General features: G+C 38.4%; 3 protein-coding genes across 3 annotated transcripts; all 3 read left to right on the forward strand.

Annotated features, from left to right (window-relative positions):
• Window positions 1-1,633: 1,633 nt before the first annotated feature.
• On the forward strand, window positions 1,634-6,656 carry LOC120009258 (protein IQ-DOMAIN 32-like). The gene is made up of 6 exons (XM_038859757.1): window positions 1,634-1,966; window positions 2,799-3,131; window positions 3,219-3,431; window positions 3,965-4,042; window positions 4,129-5,797; window positions 6,134-6,656. Exons 1-6 carry the CDS (start codon window positions 1,880-1,882, stop codon window positions 6,151-6,153), a joined length of 2,400 nt encoding a protein of 799 aa, XP_038715685.1. The 5' UTR covers window positions 1,634-1,879; the 3' UTR covers window positions 6,154-6,656.
• Window positions 6,657-7,553: 897 nt separating this feature from the next.
• LOC120008833 (zinc finger CCCH domain-containing protein 6) lies at window positions 7,554-13,449 on the forward strand. Its single transcript, XM_038859193.1, is given in 4 exon segments — window positions 7,554-7,980; window positions 11,957-12,166; window positions 12,270-12,394; window positions 12,486-13,449. Coding segments are annotated over 4 exon segments (1,359 nt in total). The 5' UTR covers window positions 7,554-7,920.
• A 1,220-nt stretch (window positions 13,450-14,669) lies between these two features.
• LOC120009252 (probable pre-mRNA-splicing factor ATP-dependent RNA helicase DEAH5) lies at window positions 14,670-18,945 on the forward strand. Its single transcript, XM_038859750.1, has 2 exons — window positions 14,670-17,992; window positions 18,406-18,945. The coding sequence occupies exons 1-2, from the start codon at window positions 14,847-14,849 to the stop codon at window positions 18,797-18,799; spliced, it is 3,540 nt and encodes a 1,179-aa protein (XP_038715678.1). The 5' UTR covers window positions 14,670-14,846; the 3' UTR covers window positions 18,800-18,945.
• Window positions 18,946-19,206: the final 261 nt, after the last annotated feature.

Here is a 19,206-nt window from a genome sequence, read left to right on the forward strand (position 1 = left end):
GTTATCATTATTTTGAATCTTTCTACTTTATTCATATTTTTTACCTTGGTACAAATTTAACATCGACAATGATCCTCATCAAAACCTTTATCGTCAAGTGCCGTTGTACCTAAGATGCCTTTTTTGATTGATGAAATATTATTATAGTCCCCACTTAATGAGTACATATATGGCAATATTGCTAATAATGGCGACTCCTTGCTATTAAAAAAACATGTAAAATTGGGACTTCTATGCTAATTCAATATGACTTTTGGCCCAACAACATTATTTTTCTAGCGTTAAAAAATCAACTTCAAAGTGGGTAAGAACCAAAAATCTCATGATGAAGGAGATTAAAGAACTTGGAAATTAAAAAGTGGGTGTGTGTTAAATGTAGTGCTCCCACTCAACTAAAAATGATAGGATTATAATCAAACTTAGATCAATATTAAGCCATCAAATAATGATGATTAATCCTTTAGCATACATATATATATATATATACCATATTATCCAACTACCAATATCATCATTGAGGTCCAACTTTGACAGATTCATAGTATTCTCTATTGGGTGCTTGGGAGCTGTTGTAGTTACAACAATTAGGCACCATTGTAACTCAATTTTGGACTTTTTTTTAATAACAAGTATGTAGTATTCAGGTTAACGAATTTAATGATATTTTAAGATTATATTCAACGGTTCAAAATTATTATATTTTTTCATGTTGAATTTAATTTTTGTTTTGAATAAAAATATATTGTTTGGATTTATAAAACTAATGAAAAAATAAGAATAAATTTTTATTTTTTTCTAAATAGTATGTTCAGAATTCACATGGGACATACGTGTCGCGTGTGTGAGATTGACACGTGGAGACAAAGACAAAAGAAGTGTCAATGGAGTGGTTACTGGTTAGATGCCCAATCATACCGTTGTGTCTCACAGGGACAGTAGACAACCTCTCCTCCGTTGCCTCCTTCTAACGCACCGTTTTTGGTTCTCCTCACATGAAAATGAAAGGCCATGTTTGGACCCCACCCTCCACCATCTTTTGTTTTTTCTTTCGCCAATTTGTCTTCGTCAATTTATCGGCAACTTCGTTGTTCTCGTGATAACTTGCATTATTGACTAATGAGACTCCAATTGCTTAATTATATTATCGTACATCTCATTTCATTGTAGGAGTCTTATTTATACATTTAAATTCAACCATATTACATCACATTAGACTTTCTTCAATGAAATTCAAGAGCTCTGCAATTTTTTTTTATTTTAGAACCGGTGCAATTGAATTCTCTTCAGTCGTTTGTTTCTCTCACTCTCTTCACTTCCTTACCCTCAAGGATTAGATATATATCAAATCCGTCACAAAAATTATGCTCTTCCTTATAAAGTAATATTTATTTTCTCTCCTATTTAATGTGAGACTTAAGATTTTTCATTGAATGTAAGAAAACACACTTAACAAATTAAAATAACAAATCAATTAATTAAGTATATCAAAAAATATGTAAGTTATTTAAAATGCAACAACAATAGAGTAATAGTACGAGAATTAATAAATGGACGTATTTTCTCGCATTTCTCGTGACCAACATAGATGTGCATGGATAAGATTATATATATAAAATAATGCAAGAAAAGAAAGCAGAGCGAGGTCTGCGACGTTTTCTATTGGTAGCGTTTCAACGGGGAAGGGCATAAATGGCGGATTCAAACACAAACATTTAGCTACATTTGAGAACTGCGTGTCTCTGCTCTTTTGGTACATTTTCCAACAAACGCCGCACTTGCTAACATAGGATTCGTTTGTGTCTTGTCTCAGTGAGGGGGAGAGAGCGAGGTATGAGTGTGAGAGAGGAACAGGACCCAGAATCCAGGTAAGGGAAGAAAAATGAGAAGATCATCTGCGTGTTTCAAGATAATCACTTGCGGCAGCGATTCAGCTGAGAAAGACAAAGATGATCTCGACGTCTCTGAGGTATCTATCTGATTCGCGTGGATTTGATTGTCGATGCTGTTTTTATTTTGACTTCTTATTGTGGTTGGGGTTTGAGTTTGATTAATTAGTTTCTATTCTTAAAAATTTGGGAAATTTTGGAATCTGATCTCATATGGGTTTGTACAACCAGTTGATCCTGCTCAAATTTTCTATTTTTGGGGTTAAAGTTTGTGTTCTTCTGTTGATGGAATGAATTGGAATTTGAAGACAATGGTATATTCTAACCTGATATGTACATGACGTTTATATTGTGTACAAACGGCAAATGTTTTTTTTTTGTTTGATTGCTGTCTGTAAATCTAGCATATATTAAGAAAACAAAGGCTGGTGTGCAACAGTACAAACATTGGTGTTGTTTGGATTCGGCAGAACATTGGAGCTTATTTGGTTGTTCATGGTTGATCTAAATTTTGATTATATTGTTGGCTGTTATCTGCTGCAATCTTGTGGGATTTGCTTATCATTTATAATGTCTGTGCCAATGAAAGAGAATCGGAAACTGGGAAGCATTTTCTTATGACGCATTCCATTAGATCTTCTACATCTTCGCCTCCTAAATTGAGATTCTTCTGACGATAGTTGCTTATGGTAGATTGTCTTTCATGAAATTTGAATCAGCTCTCTGCTTGTAAATCTTTTGAAGGGATGTTGTGATATCAATTATTGATGTGTTTCAGTATGAGGAGTTATGTGTTGAGCACTGGGCAGTTAACTCATATTCATGTCATGTTGAGGAAAGATGGTGATAACAGTTCTAGTGATTTCACTTTTATTCCCTCAGTTTAATGATTTTATGTTAATTTCCTTTCAGAGCAAAGGCTTCGGTGATAAGCGTGGATGGAGCTTTCGAAAAAGATCTGCCCGGCATCAAGTGCTAAGCAACAACGTGATCTCAGAAACCCTTTCTTCTGGAAACAAGGACAGCGCACAATCTGCTGATTTTAGTTTCCAGCCAGCAGATACCTCTACCATTGAAGAGAAAATATCTGTGATCCAATGCACGGATGAGAAACCTCAGTTGCCAGTGTTAGTGAATACGAAAGGCACAGAGATGATTGCTCCAGCCAACAATGGAATTGAAGTCGAGGTCCAAGTGGAGGAATCTGTTGTTATTGTTATACAGGCTGCTATCAGAGGGATTTTGGTATTTACTCCACCTAGAATATATGAATTAGGAAGTAATTGAATAAACAGTCTTTCTAACTTCCATTGGTTTTATATTGTTTTCCAGGCTCAAAGAGAACTCCTAAAGCTTAAGAATGTAGTGAAGGTGCAAGCTGCTGTACGTGGGCATCTGGTTCGAAGGCATGCTGTGGGAACACTGCGCTGTGTTCAAGCCATTGTGAAAATGCAAGCTCTTGTTCGGGCTCGTTTGTCTCTAGGAGGATCTGAGAGTAAAGTGGATGAGAAGCATCCAAAAGATTGCAATGGCTTAAAGACCCAGGTAATACTGGTTACTCAAATCAGAGTGTATTCTAGAACATAAGGGCTGGCTACACTATTCTTGTTTCCCCTTCCCTTTTTGTTTCATGATAGTATCACTGCCCTGGCATGTTGAAGAAAGCAGATCGGATGTCAAGAAGTGGTTGTAATGTACCTAGGCTGGTTGTTTTTTATGTCATCTGAAGTAGGGAGTCTTTGTTTTGCTACATGGGCTTTATCCATACATGTGGCCTATGGCTACAATATCTTATATCTTACCAGGCGGTACTTGATGTGAAGGATGAATTAAGAAGGCAACTTAAAAATTTTGAAGCACGAAGTGGTTATAGCTAAGTTAGTATTTTGAAGATTTTGACATTCGAAGGTCTCCAAGTCTGTATTTTCATAAAATGCTGCATTATGTTACAATATCATCCTTTAGTGCATACTATGGCCATTGGATGACTCAGTGAGAGTGATCACCACTTTGTGTACATTGACACGTGGAGATTTTGGTGGTTCTGCAATCTCATACAATCATTCTTTTATGTTCAGGAGGAAAACTTGGGGAAAAAACCAAGTGTGAAATATGTATCCATTGAGAAGCTGCTTAGCAATAAGTTTGCTCGTCAGGTATGGTAGATTATTATCGTTTGGTTTACTGTTCTTAAACTTTGATTTAGGCAACATTTGTCTCATTAAGTCTTTAATATTTGAAGCTAATGGAATTGACTCCTAAGTCCAAGTCCAAGCCTATACTCATTGAGTGTGATCCTGCAAAAGCAAATTCTGCTTGGAATTGGTTGGAAAGGTGGATGTCTGTTGCATCGCTAGCACAAACACCAACATCAAACTCAGAGATAACTACTGAGCAAGCGGAGACAGAGAAGAAAGGAAAATATTCATCTTCGTTGGAAACTGAAACTCCACTGGAAGGTTTTCTTGAGTTAGTAGATACAAATACCAGTGTTATAGAATCTGCTGTACCATCATCTGAGACTGAAGAGAATCATTTCACCTATGGGGCAGACAACATCAAACAGGTTTGTAATCCCACTGAGTGTATTGAAGATAGTTTGGAGCATCCTCTTCCTGAGAAGACGTCAACATCTGAGGCCGAGGTCTCCATGGCAAACGATAATTCTTTTAGAGATCGCACTATGCCATCTGACGCAAACTTTCAGTCGGAGCTCAATTCTCGTCATAGTAAGACAGCAATAGAAATTGAACAACCAAAACGTTCCACAAAACGGAATGCCTCTGAACAACTTGAGCCTGAAGGAAAGAAGTTTGTAACTGGATCAAGAAAGGGAAGCAATTCTGCATTTGTTGACGTGCAGTCCAAATTTGAAGAGTTGCGTTCAGCACCCGATTTGGGCACATCTATAAGTTCATCCTATAAAGATGTTGGAGTTGAATCAAGAGTGGACACAGTTTTGTCCGGTGAAGATACTGTGACTTGGACAAAGAAGCCAATAGTGGAGGAAAATTCAGGTGTTCATAATTCAAGGGTACAATATGGTGGATCTGAATGTGGCACAGAACTTTCTATTTCTTATACTCTTGATTCACCTGAAAGATCAGAAGTTGGAGCTGTAGAATGTGAAAATGAAGCTGGAGTTTCAGTGGAAGAAACTTGCAAACTCCATAGCAGCATAAGCAATCTAGATGGGAAAGCCAACGACACATCCGTGTTTTCGGTGTCTAATTTGTCTCAGCGGGCTGATAATCCAGAGAAGGTTGATGATCCTAAAGGTGAATCATTCAATTTAAGTGGTGAAGCATTCGATTTAAGTGTGGCTGCAGCCCAACCACTGGTGGAGCAGAAGCCAGAAAGAAGTGTTTCTGTCTTTCGGGAAGAGCTGAACTCAGAGAAAGGTTGTCAAGCATATGTATCATCTCCAGAAGCTTCTCCCAGAAGCCATATGACTGTCCCCGAATCACAAGGGACGCCTTCTAGTCAGGTAGATGTGAAAGCTAAAAGGAATAGATCTGACAGGAGTGGCTCCAGCCAGAAGAGCAAAGTGGGTAAGAGATCTCCATTAAATGCAAATCATGTCTCCGGTGCTAGAAATGGTGTGGAACAGTTGCCCAAGGATCAGAAGAATGGGAAAAGACGCAATTCATTTGGTACAACAAAATCTGATCATATTGATCAAGAACCAAGGGACAGTAGTAGTAACAATAACTCTCTTCCTCGTTTCATGCAAGCCACGGAATCTGCAAGAGCCAAGCTCAATGCTAACAACTCTCCAAGATCAAGTCCAGATGTGCATGATAGGGATTACATCAAGAAGAGACATTCCTTACCTGGTGCAAGTGAAAGACAGGGTTCTCCTTTTGTTCAGCGGTCAACTTCTCAAGCACAGGCGGGTGCAAAAGGAAATGGTATGCATGCTCATAATGTGATTTCGAACTTCCTTTTCAACTTTTCAACTTTTGGATCGGTCTTACCTGCTATATCTTCATAAAATTTCTTTTGGTTCCTGCCTAAATGTTTTAGCTAACCCTTTGGTTGTTGGTTGCTCTGGTTTTAGAAGTAAAAGATCGGCATTATGCTATATCAACCTTTCAATTCCCATATTAATTTGGTCTACTTCCAACTTCTGTGTGTTATGCTTATTGCTTAGGGCCCATGAGTTGATCAAAAAAATAATTGTCTTTGCATCCCTCATCCCTGATTGGTTGCGTACTGACTTGAATGATGAATCCCACTTGTTTCAGAGAGAAAATGGCAGAGGTGAAGAGATATTTATACAAGCTCAAATTGAAACAATCGGAGGTGGAATTGGATTGGTCATGTGGAAATTGACAGTGCATTTTGGATTGCTGGAAGTATCAGTCTTTTCGCACTCGGATGGTGATGCTCTATTTGATATATGCATGGATTCAGCATTTGGCAGGGGGATTATATATTTGTGTATAAAACCAAAGATATCCATAGCAACAAAGAAATTCTATTGTTTTCTTCCTGCTGAAGGGTTGAGTACTTGAGTTTGTTTGTTAGTTTGAGGGGATGGTGTGTGATGTTATTAAGGATTGTTGTTACTTGTTGTGGGTGGTTTTGTCTAATGAAGGTTGAGAACTTTATATGTGAAGTGGATAGCATTCAGAATGCTGTCACTTACTGGTTTGTGTATTAAGTTGAGAATTTTTGGTTGTTTCATGGTCATACTCTCGTTTAACTTCATTTAACCACTATGTATTTTACATTCAATGAGGGTAAATTTTGTGGTGTTGCCTCTTATGATATATTAGAATGGAGGTGCTGGAGACAGCATTCAAATTGGATAACAATATGTGCTTTACGAAAATGCTAAGGATCTTAGTGTTTTTGTCCCAATTATCTCAAATGTTGAGATGGACGCACATAATTCATGTGAAATCGTGGATCCCACATGTTCTAAATGATCCATATGGAAACGCGTACGTTTATTTTAGCATTTAAGATTGTTGAGACAAAAAATACTGAGATTCGTAAAACTAAGATTGCTAATGTGTTTGTGGACTTTTAATAGATGTTATTAGTTTGTATCCCGGCCTTATTTGTCTTGTAGTGTCAAGATATACACTTGTAGACTTGTAGTGTAGCCATTGTTGTAAGAATATGATGCTTCTCCCTCTTTCCCCAATAAAAAATAATTGATTATGCTATTAGAATGAGATTATTATCTCCAAAATCAAAGGTTTAATTCCAAATATTTAAGGTTGTTTGGTTGAATGTGCGTAGAAAATCTGTAGAACCTATAAACAATCTTAACATGACAACAAGAATCCACACCTCCTAACACCCTGCTTCTCTTCCGGTGTTGAAGCGATCTCTGTTTTTAATTTTTTATTCTTTGAGTGACGGATTTGTGAAAAAAATATCTTACAATTAATTAAATGAATTTTTTTAGAAAATCAAAATGATAGTTTATTCCTAGAAATTAGAATTCTCCCAAAACAACCTCCTCTTTCTTTGAATTTCAAAATTTTGGTTGGACCAAAGAAATGTTCGTATAAAGAGGATTTCAGGATATTTTTTTTCAGCAAGAAAAAAAATCTTGATAAAAAAGAATTTTAGAAATAATATGCCACGTGGCGAACTCTTTGGATGACGAGTTAAAAGACCAAAGCTGCAACTTTCGTTCATTAGCGGGGGGCGTCATTTTTGTTTTAAACTCCGAGAGGAAAACCACGCGCATTCGGCGCGTGACGCAAACACGTTGAATAAATAATTGGAGAAATGCAGACGGAGAGGAAGATTTGCGAATCGATTGAAGAAAGCGGAAATCAAGACCAGAGGATCTAGGGTTTCCTTCGATCTCTCTGTGCATGTATGTATCTTTATCGATGATTGAAAGGTTTGATCTTGATAGCCTATTAGTCTAGTTAGGGTTTCGAATCTGAGAATAGCGTTCCATCCCATCCGATTAGAACCCAAAATTGTTTAATCTGAGACCGTCACAGATATAAATAACTGAGAATCGAAGCAAGACAAATCGATTTCAATTTTGTGATCTGTAAATATGCGGGGATTGCGCAAATCGAAAAGGATTTCTTGGGCACCGGATGATAATCTATGTCAGGTAATAGATGCAATCTTTCATGGAACTCTTATCAGTTTTAACAAAAGAATCGTGAGGAATTGTGGTGTATCTGACGATTCTCTGGTCAATTTTAGCTAAACTAGATCCAATTAGGGGACTGAACAAGTTACAGTGCAGTTTTTTCTGACTCTTATGTACTATGATGATGTTGTGCCGTACTTTTTATCAATTGAATGTTGTCTGGAGAAACTATTTTGTTTACTAGCTGTCTTTAGTATTAACGGATGCATTGCAATGAGTTATATGAGCATAGTTGACTTGTTTACTGGAAGTCTTTATACAACAATAATGGGAGCATGTTTTATGCAGTACTTATTTGGATGTGATTAATGGGTTTGCTATTTTTTTTTGAGGGGTTAATAGGTTTGCTATTGAATATGAATTTAACCAAATTTTCTTTATGGGAGGTGTTGTGGAGGATAATGATTAAATGTGAGTTTCCACTGCATTTTATTGCAGGAGCTATAATTACAAAGTGTTTAGAAGACATAAATGCCTTCTTAGTTCTTAGTATCTAAAACTTGTTTTGATTGCAATTCCAAATACAATGCCATTCTTTCTAATTCTGAAATAGTTCTTTGTACAAGTGTTGCATGTGCATTTTTCTTGTGAAAGAACCAGAGTTTTCACCTTGAATAATCCTGTCTATCTTGCCACCTAAGGTTGTGATTTTTGACTGCCAGAACTCAACATTGGTATATGTGATTTTTTATACCTCCTAAGTTTGTAAGTTTGCAGATAGATATTTCTTTGGAAATAGTGGAGATATTTGAAAACGAGATGAGCGTTGCTATATTTCCAACATAATCAAGTTGTATTTCTAGTCCTTTCTTTTTGAATGTCAAAATGTAGATCGAATGACTTAACAAGCCCGTTTGGAGTGACTTCATACAGAAGATTTGTTATGCGTAATGTACCACAAATATTATGATTTTAAAAGCATGTTACTCCAAAGTGTGGTGTTTCATGAGCATATTAGGAACAAAAAACTGACTGCATATGAAATGAGATGTTGAATGCGTTCTCTATGTATGTTTTTAGGAGCAAGACTACTCAGGAGACGTTTTCAGAGATGGCAAAGTATTCTGCACTGGCTATTAAAATAAAAATAAAATGAATGTAAGAGAAGAAGGTTACTGGAGTAAAGTTTCTAAATAGTTTGCCACCATCACTAAGATAGATAAGCAACTGTTCTTAGTGTATCTTTCTTCTTTGGATTTCACATAATTTGTGGCCCTGAATAAAGAAGATTCCATTCAAAATGAAAAAGATCTTGAAATTCAATGATAAAATAGATAAGTGATCGTATGAAAGAAAATGAGCGTGTTTGTGGAGCTTGACAAAGTACAACTTGAGGACAGGAATTTTTTTTGGGGAGGGGGATCATTGAGGGGAGGTTGATTAAAAAATTGCATGGTAGGATTTGGTAATTTCCTCAGTTGAGTGATTGATAATATGTCCTTTTATTTCAGTAAATGTGCTAGAAGAATAAGAGAAAATAAACTGTTTGCCTTTTGGATCTAGAAGAAAGTAAATGCTTGCAGAGTTTTCATTTTTTTAATAGCTTCAAAGATCAATCAATGGTATTTTGTAAATTGCAAACCTGATGCCAATTTGTTTTGCATTGATTGGAGCATCTGCTCATACTATGCTGAAGATTGCTTGCAAAATCAAGTAATTTCATCTGTAGGAATGAGAATAATTTGGATTCCATTAGAGTTATTTGAAACAGTTAAAATCTCTGTCATGCAATAGCAGTACGGAGATTAATTCTTGCAAAGTTTCAATTGTGCTGAATGCATATTATTCTGCATCAGTTGTAAGTTCCTGCCATAGTCCGTAACTTTTTCTTGGAATTTACTGGTATTGTCTCATTTGTATATTAATGCTACTGTTTACCGCCATGATGGTTGGACCTCTTTAGAAAGGTTGATGTTGAAAATGGTTGACAGTATCTCATCGTTAGATTTTGCTATCATAGACGGGTTTGAGGTGCCTGGAATGAACTGTTTCCTTGGTGAATGGTTTAGATCTTGTGAGTAGTAGAAGGTCTACAATTCCCACTAGTTTTCTAGGTTACCGGATATGTACTTGTCTACAACACCCCTAGTATAATTTGCAATTATTTTCTTAAGCTGTTGCTCTTGGGGCTGGAATAGTTGGACCTTGATAAACTTTAAGTTCAACACTTATAAAGGAATGGTTTAGTTGCTTAGCTAAGCTGCTTGTGTAGTAAAGAATCAACAAAAAAAAAGGGATTTTTCAGTCTCATCATGTCTTTGATAAATGAATTGGTTTTTGTTCCTTTAGCCATTGGCCTTTCACCCAAGGAGTGGAATAACGTGTTTTTTGATATAATCTACCTGTTTCCAGTTGGAGATGGGAGTTATTATTTATATTATAGTTCTGGAAGGCAAATGTTTCCTTGTGTGCGGTTCAGTCTGCATGTTTTTGTGTGCTTGTATCAAAGTTCATCTTCTTCTGTTCTTTTGTTAAAAGTGCCGGTCTCCAAAACACTGCATTGGTGCGAAGTGGTTCAACTTAGCAATGGATTTCATTTTCCGTTTCCCTTTCGAGAAAATCATTTTCATTTTCCTTTTTCTTTTTGTTTTGGAAAGGAACTAAGTCCAAGAAAACAGCCGCTTTCAACCGTAGAAGGTCAAACCATAAATATTGATTGATTATTTCCACAGACCAATTGGTGAGGAATGCAAGCGAATCAGACCAAAAGGTGACTCGCATTTTGTTGGCCTACTGATCATGAGTGGTGCCTCCATGGAGATTGTAGATCATGATGCCATCCTCATTCTCAATCTGGACTTGATATGTACCTTTAAAAGTTTTTAGCAAGTCTAACATCTGTGTTTATGGTGCTCTTGGAGGCTATTTATAACAGCTGCACAGTCATGTTTATTAATTTGACAGAGTCTGGAACCGTTTCCCTAGATGAGTCCTTGTTTACTACCCTCAATGTTGAGTCACTTTATGCATTGGTACTGGTATGAGTTGTACACAAAATAAATACCCTGTGTCGGTTTTCCAGGATTTGTTCGATTATTATGTTATATTGAGGTTTATCCAACTATTGAACCCTGTGATCTTATTTCCTTCCCTATATTATGTTCTGTTGTCAACATGAGGATTCTGAAGAATGTCAGATTGTAAGCCGAAACAGTACTAAGGGGCTGAACTTAAGTTATATGTCTTTCTGGATTTAAAGGGCCTACTTGCTTCAAAGATGATTGTTGCTATAAAACGTCTTCTCTAAATGTGCGGAGGTATTCTGCAGACGTACATATCTAGAATCTATAGAGTTTGAAGAGAAATATGATACTAGGAATGGAGGGGCTTTGACAATTTAGTCTCTGTGTTTTGTGTGCGTGCATGTCTAAACAGTCTGGTTGAAGAGCAATATGGCACTAGGCATGGGTGGGGTGGGGGGTGCTGTGACTGATTCTCTGCGTGCTTAGTTATACAGTAGTTGGGAAGGCTATGCATTGACCTCCCTTTTGTGCATGACTCCACTTGTTACATTTTTCACCTGAACCCGTCTTCCTAATTAGCAACAATTTATTGAGTTCCCTGGCTGCTCGTACATCTAACTTCCTGTATTGTATTTCCTAAGAAGTTGGAGGTCTGAGCTCTGTAGTAGTTTCTAATGATTAAGATCAATAATAACTTTTTTCTTTCAAAATTGTAAATAAAAAACTCACTCTGCACGGAAAGTAGGAGGCGCACAGGGAATCTACTATGCTTGTTATGTACATCTTGATTTTGGTGAACATGTGTTCTCTTTGCACTCCATTTGACTGTATCTATGTTATTTTTTCCCAGTGAACTTGAACCACTTGCATTTCAGTGGTCAAGGAGATAGAATGATCATCAAGATCTTTATCTATTTAAGGTGATAACAAGTGATATTTGGTAACTGGAATCAGTCTTCCCTTCTGAACAGGTTAGATTATTTTTATCAGAAGAAGCTCCTTCACAAGTTGGGTTTGGCACTCAAGATCACCTCCAAGCAAAGGCATCATGGTCAACGCACCCAACTGGATTTGCTGTTGAAGATGCTCTGCCACCTGGCTTTGAAAGAGCCCATCCTGCAAACCAGTTACACATCAACTTGTCTGAAATCCCTATAATCAAATGGAGATTTCCTCCAAGGGCAAGTCACTGTCTCAGTTTTTAACTTCAATCATGTTTCTAGTTTCAATTTCAGTTATTGCATTGTTTATTCATATGGAAGTTGAACCCTATAATCTTCACAGTTTGAATTGAACTTCACTTGGCAAGTGGTTGCTGGTGAAGAAAGCAAAGAGGTTGAGGCTCAAAAGCAGAGAGAGATGAGGATGCTTGAAGCATATTATCCGCGTCCATCGGCCATACCTCCCAAGTTCGATACTTGTCTTGTTTTCTTGTGCCTTTTCTATTTGGCTGCATTCATCCTGAAACTGATATCTTTACTTTGTTGGGTCTATATACAGCCCCTCTGTTTCGGCAGATGTTCAAGAGTCGCATTATACTGATGATCAGCAAACTCCCTCGATCCCAATTACTCCTATTGAAGACGAAGATGCCCCGGTTGATGCACCATCTCATTCAATGGCACAATATGACATACCCATGGGCTCGCAGTCCTCTATATTGACTTCCGGAATTTCGGCTCCCCTCCAAGGTTGTATCCCTAGCATGCACAATGTTATTGGTGGAGAGAAACCAGGAGCAGGAACAGTCCTTGGTGTTGAACCAGATGTGTTATCTGCTGCCATGAATGCAATTTCGAGAAATGACCATGAAAATATTGATCAGGACCTACTCGTGAAAATTCTCAGCAACCCAGAACTGATCAGGAAATTGCTTGCAGATCATGGAGCAGCCTCCAATACATCGAGCACACCCATCCAAAATTTGGTGCCAGTACCTTCATCAGCTCCACCTCCTCCACCTGTAGCTTTGTCAAATCCAGCTCATGTCCGCAACAGTAGAATAGAAACGAATATCGTTACGTCAGTTCCATCGTCAAGTGCCTCATGGTATCCGCAGCCAAATGGAGTTGGACCTAATCCTAATGTACGGTTTCCCTCTCCTGCATTTACCCCAGTTTCATCTTCACCTTCCATGGGAGTTCCTTCGGCCAAGGATGTAAACTATTATAAGAATTTGATTCAGCAACATGGAGGGGAAAGACAAGAACTCCCCCACCAGCAATTTGGGAACCGGTATAGTCACCAGCCAACGATAAACCAAGAATCAGCGAATGGTTCTAGACCAAGGGATTCAAAACCGAAGATAATGAAGCCTTGTATTTATTTTAACAGTCCGAAGGGATGCTGGCATGGAGCCAACTGTGCATACCAGCATGATGCAGCAGCTCAGCAGAGAGGCAGTGCCATGCCGGAGATGCAGAGTGCCAAGAGAATGAAAATGGATAGGTAGATCAGCGGCTAACTTTCATATCTAGCCTTTTATGCCGTATGAGATCGAAATTTTTTGATGGCTTTGTTCTTATTGCAAGTAGTTTAATCAGTTTTATTTCTATCCTGTGATTCATGATAATTTAAATTATGGATGAGCAGCCTGAGATTAATGGTGGATTTCAGTTTCCCGGACGAAATGAGTTGCATTTTGACCGTTGATGGTCAAAATAATTTTTGATGAATTCGTTCTTATTGGATGGTTCTCTCATTTCTGTACGTATTTGGGTGAAACCATAGTTGCGGAAATTGCACCACATCCAAACCCTTTTAAGGCTCATAGTTGATGGTGGAAGGTTTCTTGGTGGAAATTATTAATCCTTCTCTAAGGTTGGTCTTTTGTTTTTGATAACCGAAAACGACATCAAATAAATTTTGTCATTTGAACATCTAGTATAAGTCTAAATTTGAGTCGTTGCTATGTCTTCAGGTAAAGATATGTTTTCCATTTGGTGATACGGTGAGTTGGGGCAAAGTCTAGCAAGTGGTCACAAGGATATTGTCGCTTTATTATTATGTATGGAGGGTGGATAGAAACCATTTTTTCTTTGTTTCTATTCAATGCCATCCAAAAGCAAAAGAGGAAGTAATTAAACCCTAAGGACCTAGGGCTTTCACAAAGAAATAAAGCTAACATGAAATAGGGCCAAACACAAAGAAAGCATAATAATGAAATAAAGTTGGAAGTCCGAAACATAAATTTATGAATTGAGACTCTAAAAATCAAAATTAGGTTAAAATCACAAGGATAAGTGAAACGAATTAACCCGTCGATATTTCTCCATGAAATATGCACTTATCCGCTCATGAGAACACTAATTGTTTGCATCTTTTATCAAATTAAATAACTACGAATGAGGGCAGAATAACAGAATTAAAATTAATGATTTTCAAGGAAGATTCAGCATAATTACAATTAATTAATTCATTAATCATCATGCGGGGGTGCGTTAGCGATTGAATGAAACAGTGAGGATGGGTTTGTGAATTGATTGATACACAAAGGGGCGAGTTTTGGATATTTTGAATCTATAGGGGTATTTACTAAAACTTAAAAGATCTAAAATCATATAAGGATTGATTTTCCGAATCCTTATCCTTGTCCTTGATTGATGAACACAGACTTCTCAATCTCCATATACAATTTACAATCTTGATTCCTAATCAGATTTATACTCCTAAACTCCGTTATATATATATATATATATATATATATATATAATCCAACAAATTCGCCATCACATATGCTTCTCAAAGTTTGTAGATTTGAGTCGAGGAGAATCCTAAACTCCAGTAAGTATCATTCGAACTACTTTTTTTTCATGTAATTCTGTGTAGTTATTGGTATTTGGTAGTGTTTCTGGGTCACTAATGGCGACAGAGGTTGAAGATGGTCGCAATAAGCTTGAGTACCTCTCTCTGGTCTCCAAAATCTGCGATGAACTCGAGACCCATCTTGGGTTGAAAGAAGACGATAAGCAAAACAAGGCAGTAGCTGATTTTATTATTGAATTGGGCCGGAATTCTGAGACGGTGGAGGAATTCGACTCTAATTGGAAGGAGAATGGCTGTGACGAGATGCCCGATTACTTCGTCCGTACTCTTTTGACGATCATTCACGCGTTTTTCCCATCAAAGTCGGAGCAGAAATTGAAGAAGGGAAGCGCTTCCGATGCTAAGAAAACAAAGTACGGCGCTTTAGCGATTGCGGATAGTAAGGACAGAATAAAGGATCTTGAAACCGAGATCGAATTGGAGAGAAGGGAGGAAAAGGTCCTAGAAGTGGGCGCAGATAGGCGTGGAGACAGGGATAGAATCAGTAGCTATAGGGATAGCGATATTGATAGACACAGAGATAGATATGATAGAAAGAGGAGCAGTGAAGGAGATTACAAAGAGGATGATTTTGGGGATAGTGGAAGGCACAGGGATCAACATGACAGGCATAGAAGAGATGGTTTCGAAGTGAAGCGGCATGTTAGAGAGGATGCTGAGGAGTATGGGAGTCGAAGGAACAGGAAACATGGTGGTATAGATGAGCCTGAACTGTACCAAGTGTATAAAGGGAGGATATCAAGAGTGATGGACACTGGTTGTTTTGTGCAATTGAATGATTTTAGAGGGAAGGAAGGTTTGGTTCATGTTTCTCAGATTGCAACTAGGAGGATTTCAAATGCCAAGGATATTGTGCAGCGGAATCAGGAGGTTTATGTGAAGCTGATTTCAGTTTCAGGGCAGAAGTTGAGTTTTTCGATGAGGGATGTTGATCAGGATACTGGTCAGGATTTACTTCCTTTGAAGAAGAGCTCTGAGGATGATGCATTTAGGAGCAACCCATCAGGGTCCAAGGATGGCCCAATTGCAAGGACTGGACTTTCAGGGATTAGGATAGTGGAGGAGGGGGATAGTGATACTGTTCCATCACGCAGGCCGCTGAAGAGAATGAGTTCGCCGGAGCAATGGGAGGCCAAACAGTTGATTGCTTCAGGCGTTTTGAGTGTTCAAGAATTTTGTGGTGAAGAAGGGGATGAAGTATTGTATCAGGAAGAGGGCACTGAAGAAGTACTTGATGTTGAGCTGAATGAGGATGAACCAGCGTTTTTGCAAGGGCAGACCAGGTACTCGGTTGATATGTCACCCGTGAAGATATTTAAGAATCCGGAAGGTTCGTTGAGCCGTGCTGCAGCACTACAATCTGCACTAATAAAAGAAAGGAGAGAAGTTCGTGACCAACAGCAAAGGATGATGCTTGATTCAATACCTAAGGATCTTAACCGTCCATGGGAAGACCCAATGCCAGAGACTGGTGAGAGACATCTTGCACAAGAGCTTAGGGGTGTTGGCTTGTCAGCTTATGACATGCCCGAATGGAAGAAGGACGCTTTTGGAAAAGCAGTGACCTTTGGGCAGAGGTCAAAACTCTCCCTCCAGGAACAAAGGCAGAGCTTGCCAATTTACAAGTTAAAGAAAGAGTTGATTCAGGCCATGCATGACAATCAAGTTCTCGTAGTCATTGGTGAGACGGGTTCAGGTAAGACTACACAGGTAACACAATATCTTGCTGAGGCAGGTTACACTACAAGGGGTAAGATTGGGTGTACTCAACCCCGTAGGGTGGCTGCTATGTCTGTTGCTAAGAGGGTCGCTGAAGAATTTGGTTGTCGTCTTGGGGAGGAAGTTGGGTATGCTATTCGTTTTGAGGATTGCACTGGACCAGATACTGTAATCAAGTACATGACAGCTGGTATGCTTGTTAGAGAGATTCTGATTGATGAAGATCTCTCGCAGTATTCTGTCATAATGCTTGATGAAGCTCATGAAAGGACAATCCACACTGATGTTCTCTTTGGATTGCTGAAGAAACTTATTAAGAAGAGACCTGATCTTCGATTGATCGTCACATCTGCTACATTAGATGCAGAGAAATTTTCAGGGTATTTCTTCAACTGTAATATCTTTACAATTCCGGGGAGAACGTTTCCAGTGGAGATACTGTACGCAAAACAGCCAGAAAGTGATTATCTGGATGCATCTTTGATCACTGTACTGCAGATCCACTTAACAGAACCTGAAGGTGACATACTTCTCTTTTTGACTGGCCAGGAGGAGATTGATTTTGCATGCCAATCTCTTTACGAGAGGATGAAAGGGCTCGGTAAAAATGTTCCTGAATTAATTATTTTACCCGTTTATAGTGCCCTTCCTAGTGAAATGCAATCGAGGATATTTGAACCTGTCCCCCCAGGGAAGAGAAAAGTGGTGGTGGCAACCAATATTGCTGAGGCTTCTCTGACTATCGATGGTATATTTTACGTGATTGATCCTGGATTTGCGAAACAAAACGTATACAATTCAAAGCAAGGGCTTGATTCACTGGTCATAACCCCTATTTCACAGGCATCGGCCAAACAACGAGCAGGTCGTGCTGGGCGTACTGGACCTGGAAAATGTTATCGTCTCTACACTGAGAGCGCTTATCGTAATGAGATGTCTCCTACCTCAATCCCAGAAATTCAAAGGATAAATTTAGGAACAATAACACTCGCAATGAAAGCCATGGGAATAAATGATCTCCTGTCTTTTGATTTTATGGATCCTCCTTCACCCCAAGCTCTCATTTCTGCATTGGAACAGCTGTATACTCTAGGAGCTCTGGATGAGGAGGGGCTTCTGACTAAATTGGGTAGAAAAATGGCAGAATTTCCTCTTGAACCGCCACTATCTAAGATGTTACTGGCCGGCGTTGACCTTGGGTGTAGTGATGAGATCTTGACAATAATTTCCATGATTCAAACTGGGAACATCTTCTACAGGCCTAGAGAAAAACAAGCACAAGCTGATCAGAAGAAGGCAAAGTTTTTCCAACCTGAGGGAGACCATTTGACTTTACTTGCTGTATATGAGGCTTGGAAAGCAAAAAATTTCTCAGGGCCTTGGTGTTTTGAGAACTTTGTTCAGGCTCGTTCTTTGAGGAGGGCGCAGGATGTTCGAAAACAGCTTCTCGCCATCATGGATAAGTAAGTTCTCATATAGCTTTTGTTTTGCTATCTTTCATCATATTATGGTTTTAGATTTTCTTTCCTTCCATATGTGCTGTGCTCTTATAACTCAAAACATTTATTCATTAAATTGTCATCTTTTTTGTATTTCTTAGGAAATTGTTTGTGGGATTTTTGGAGTTTGTTCTCTGACATTGAATTCTAATGCTTTTATAATTTTGCAGTTAATCTCTAACCTGCTATAAGTCTTAAAATGATTGATGATTGTTGACCTATTAGTTCCAACTGTGTTGTGTACTTGTGTGAACCAGCAGAGAATTACTCTTGTTTTTTTTTTCCTTGCCATTTCTACCTTAATAGGAAGAAAGCTACTTGAAATACCTTTGGCTTGGATAAATGGCTCTAACTCATTAACTGATGCTGCATTTCAGGTATAAGTTGGACATAGTGAGTTCTGGAAAGAACGTAACGAAGATAAGGAAAGCAATCACTGCCGGGTTCTTTTTCCATGCGGCGAGGAAGGATCCACAAGAGGGTTACAAGACCTTAGTTGAGAACCAGCCTGTTTACATCCATCCAAGCAGTGCAGTATTCCAGAGGCAGCCAGACTGGGTCATCTACCATGAGCTAGTAATGACCACAAAAGAATACATGCGTGAAGCAACTGTGATTGATCCAAAGTGGCTTGTGGAACTGGCACCAAGGTATTTTAAATCAACTGATCCCACAAAAATGAGCAAGCGCAAGCGTCAAGAACGCATTGAACCACTCTATGATAGATATCATGAGCCAAATTCTTGGCGTCTTAGTAAAAGGCGTGCATAGAGTTCCTATGATGTCAATGGATCTTGGATCTTTGTATAGTTTTGTGTAACTTTGTATTTAGTATTACTTATGACTCTATGTTTACCACTTTTGTAACTTACCTATGTTGGTTGATAATGCAAAATAAAGTTATGCTCATTTGGCGATTTTGGTGTTGTAATTTGATTGAATATGCCTAATTTTGTATGATCATTGAGTTTCTATATTTTGTATATTTTTTTGGTAATCGAGAATTCTTCAGTACAACATACTCACCGAGAACATTTAGGTCAGCTCTAAATTTGGATTGCGAACCCAATTCAACGGTCGAAGTCTGTGCGAGAAATAAAGTCGAAACGTAACATTCTCACCTAACAGTTAGGTCAACTCTAAACTCGGGTCGCTGATCCAGTCTATTGGGTTGAAAT

This window comes from Tripterygium wilfordii, chromosome 11 (genome assembly GCF_013401445.1).
Source record: "Tripterygium wilfordii isolate XIE 37 chromosome 11, ASM1340144v1, whole genome shotgun sequence".
Taxonomy (NCBI): Eukaryota; Viridiplantae; Streptophyta; class Magnoliopsida; order Celastrales; family Celastraceae; genus Tripterygium; species Tripterygium wilfordii.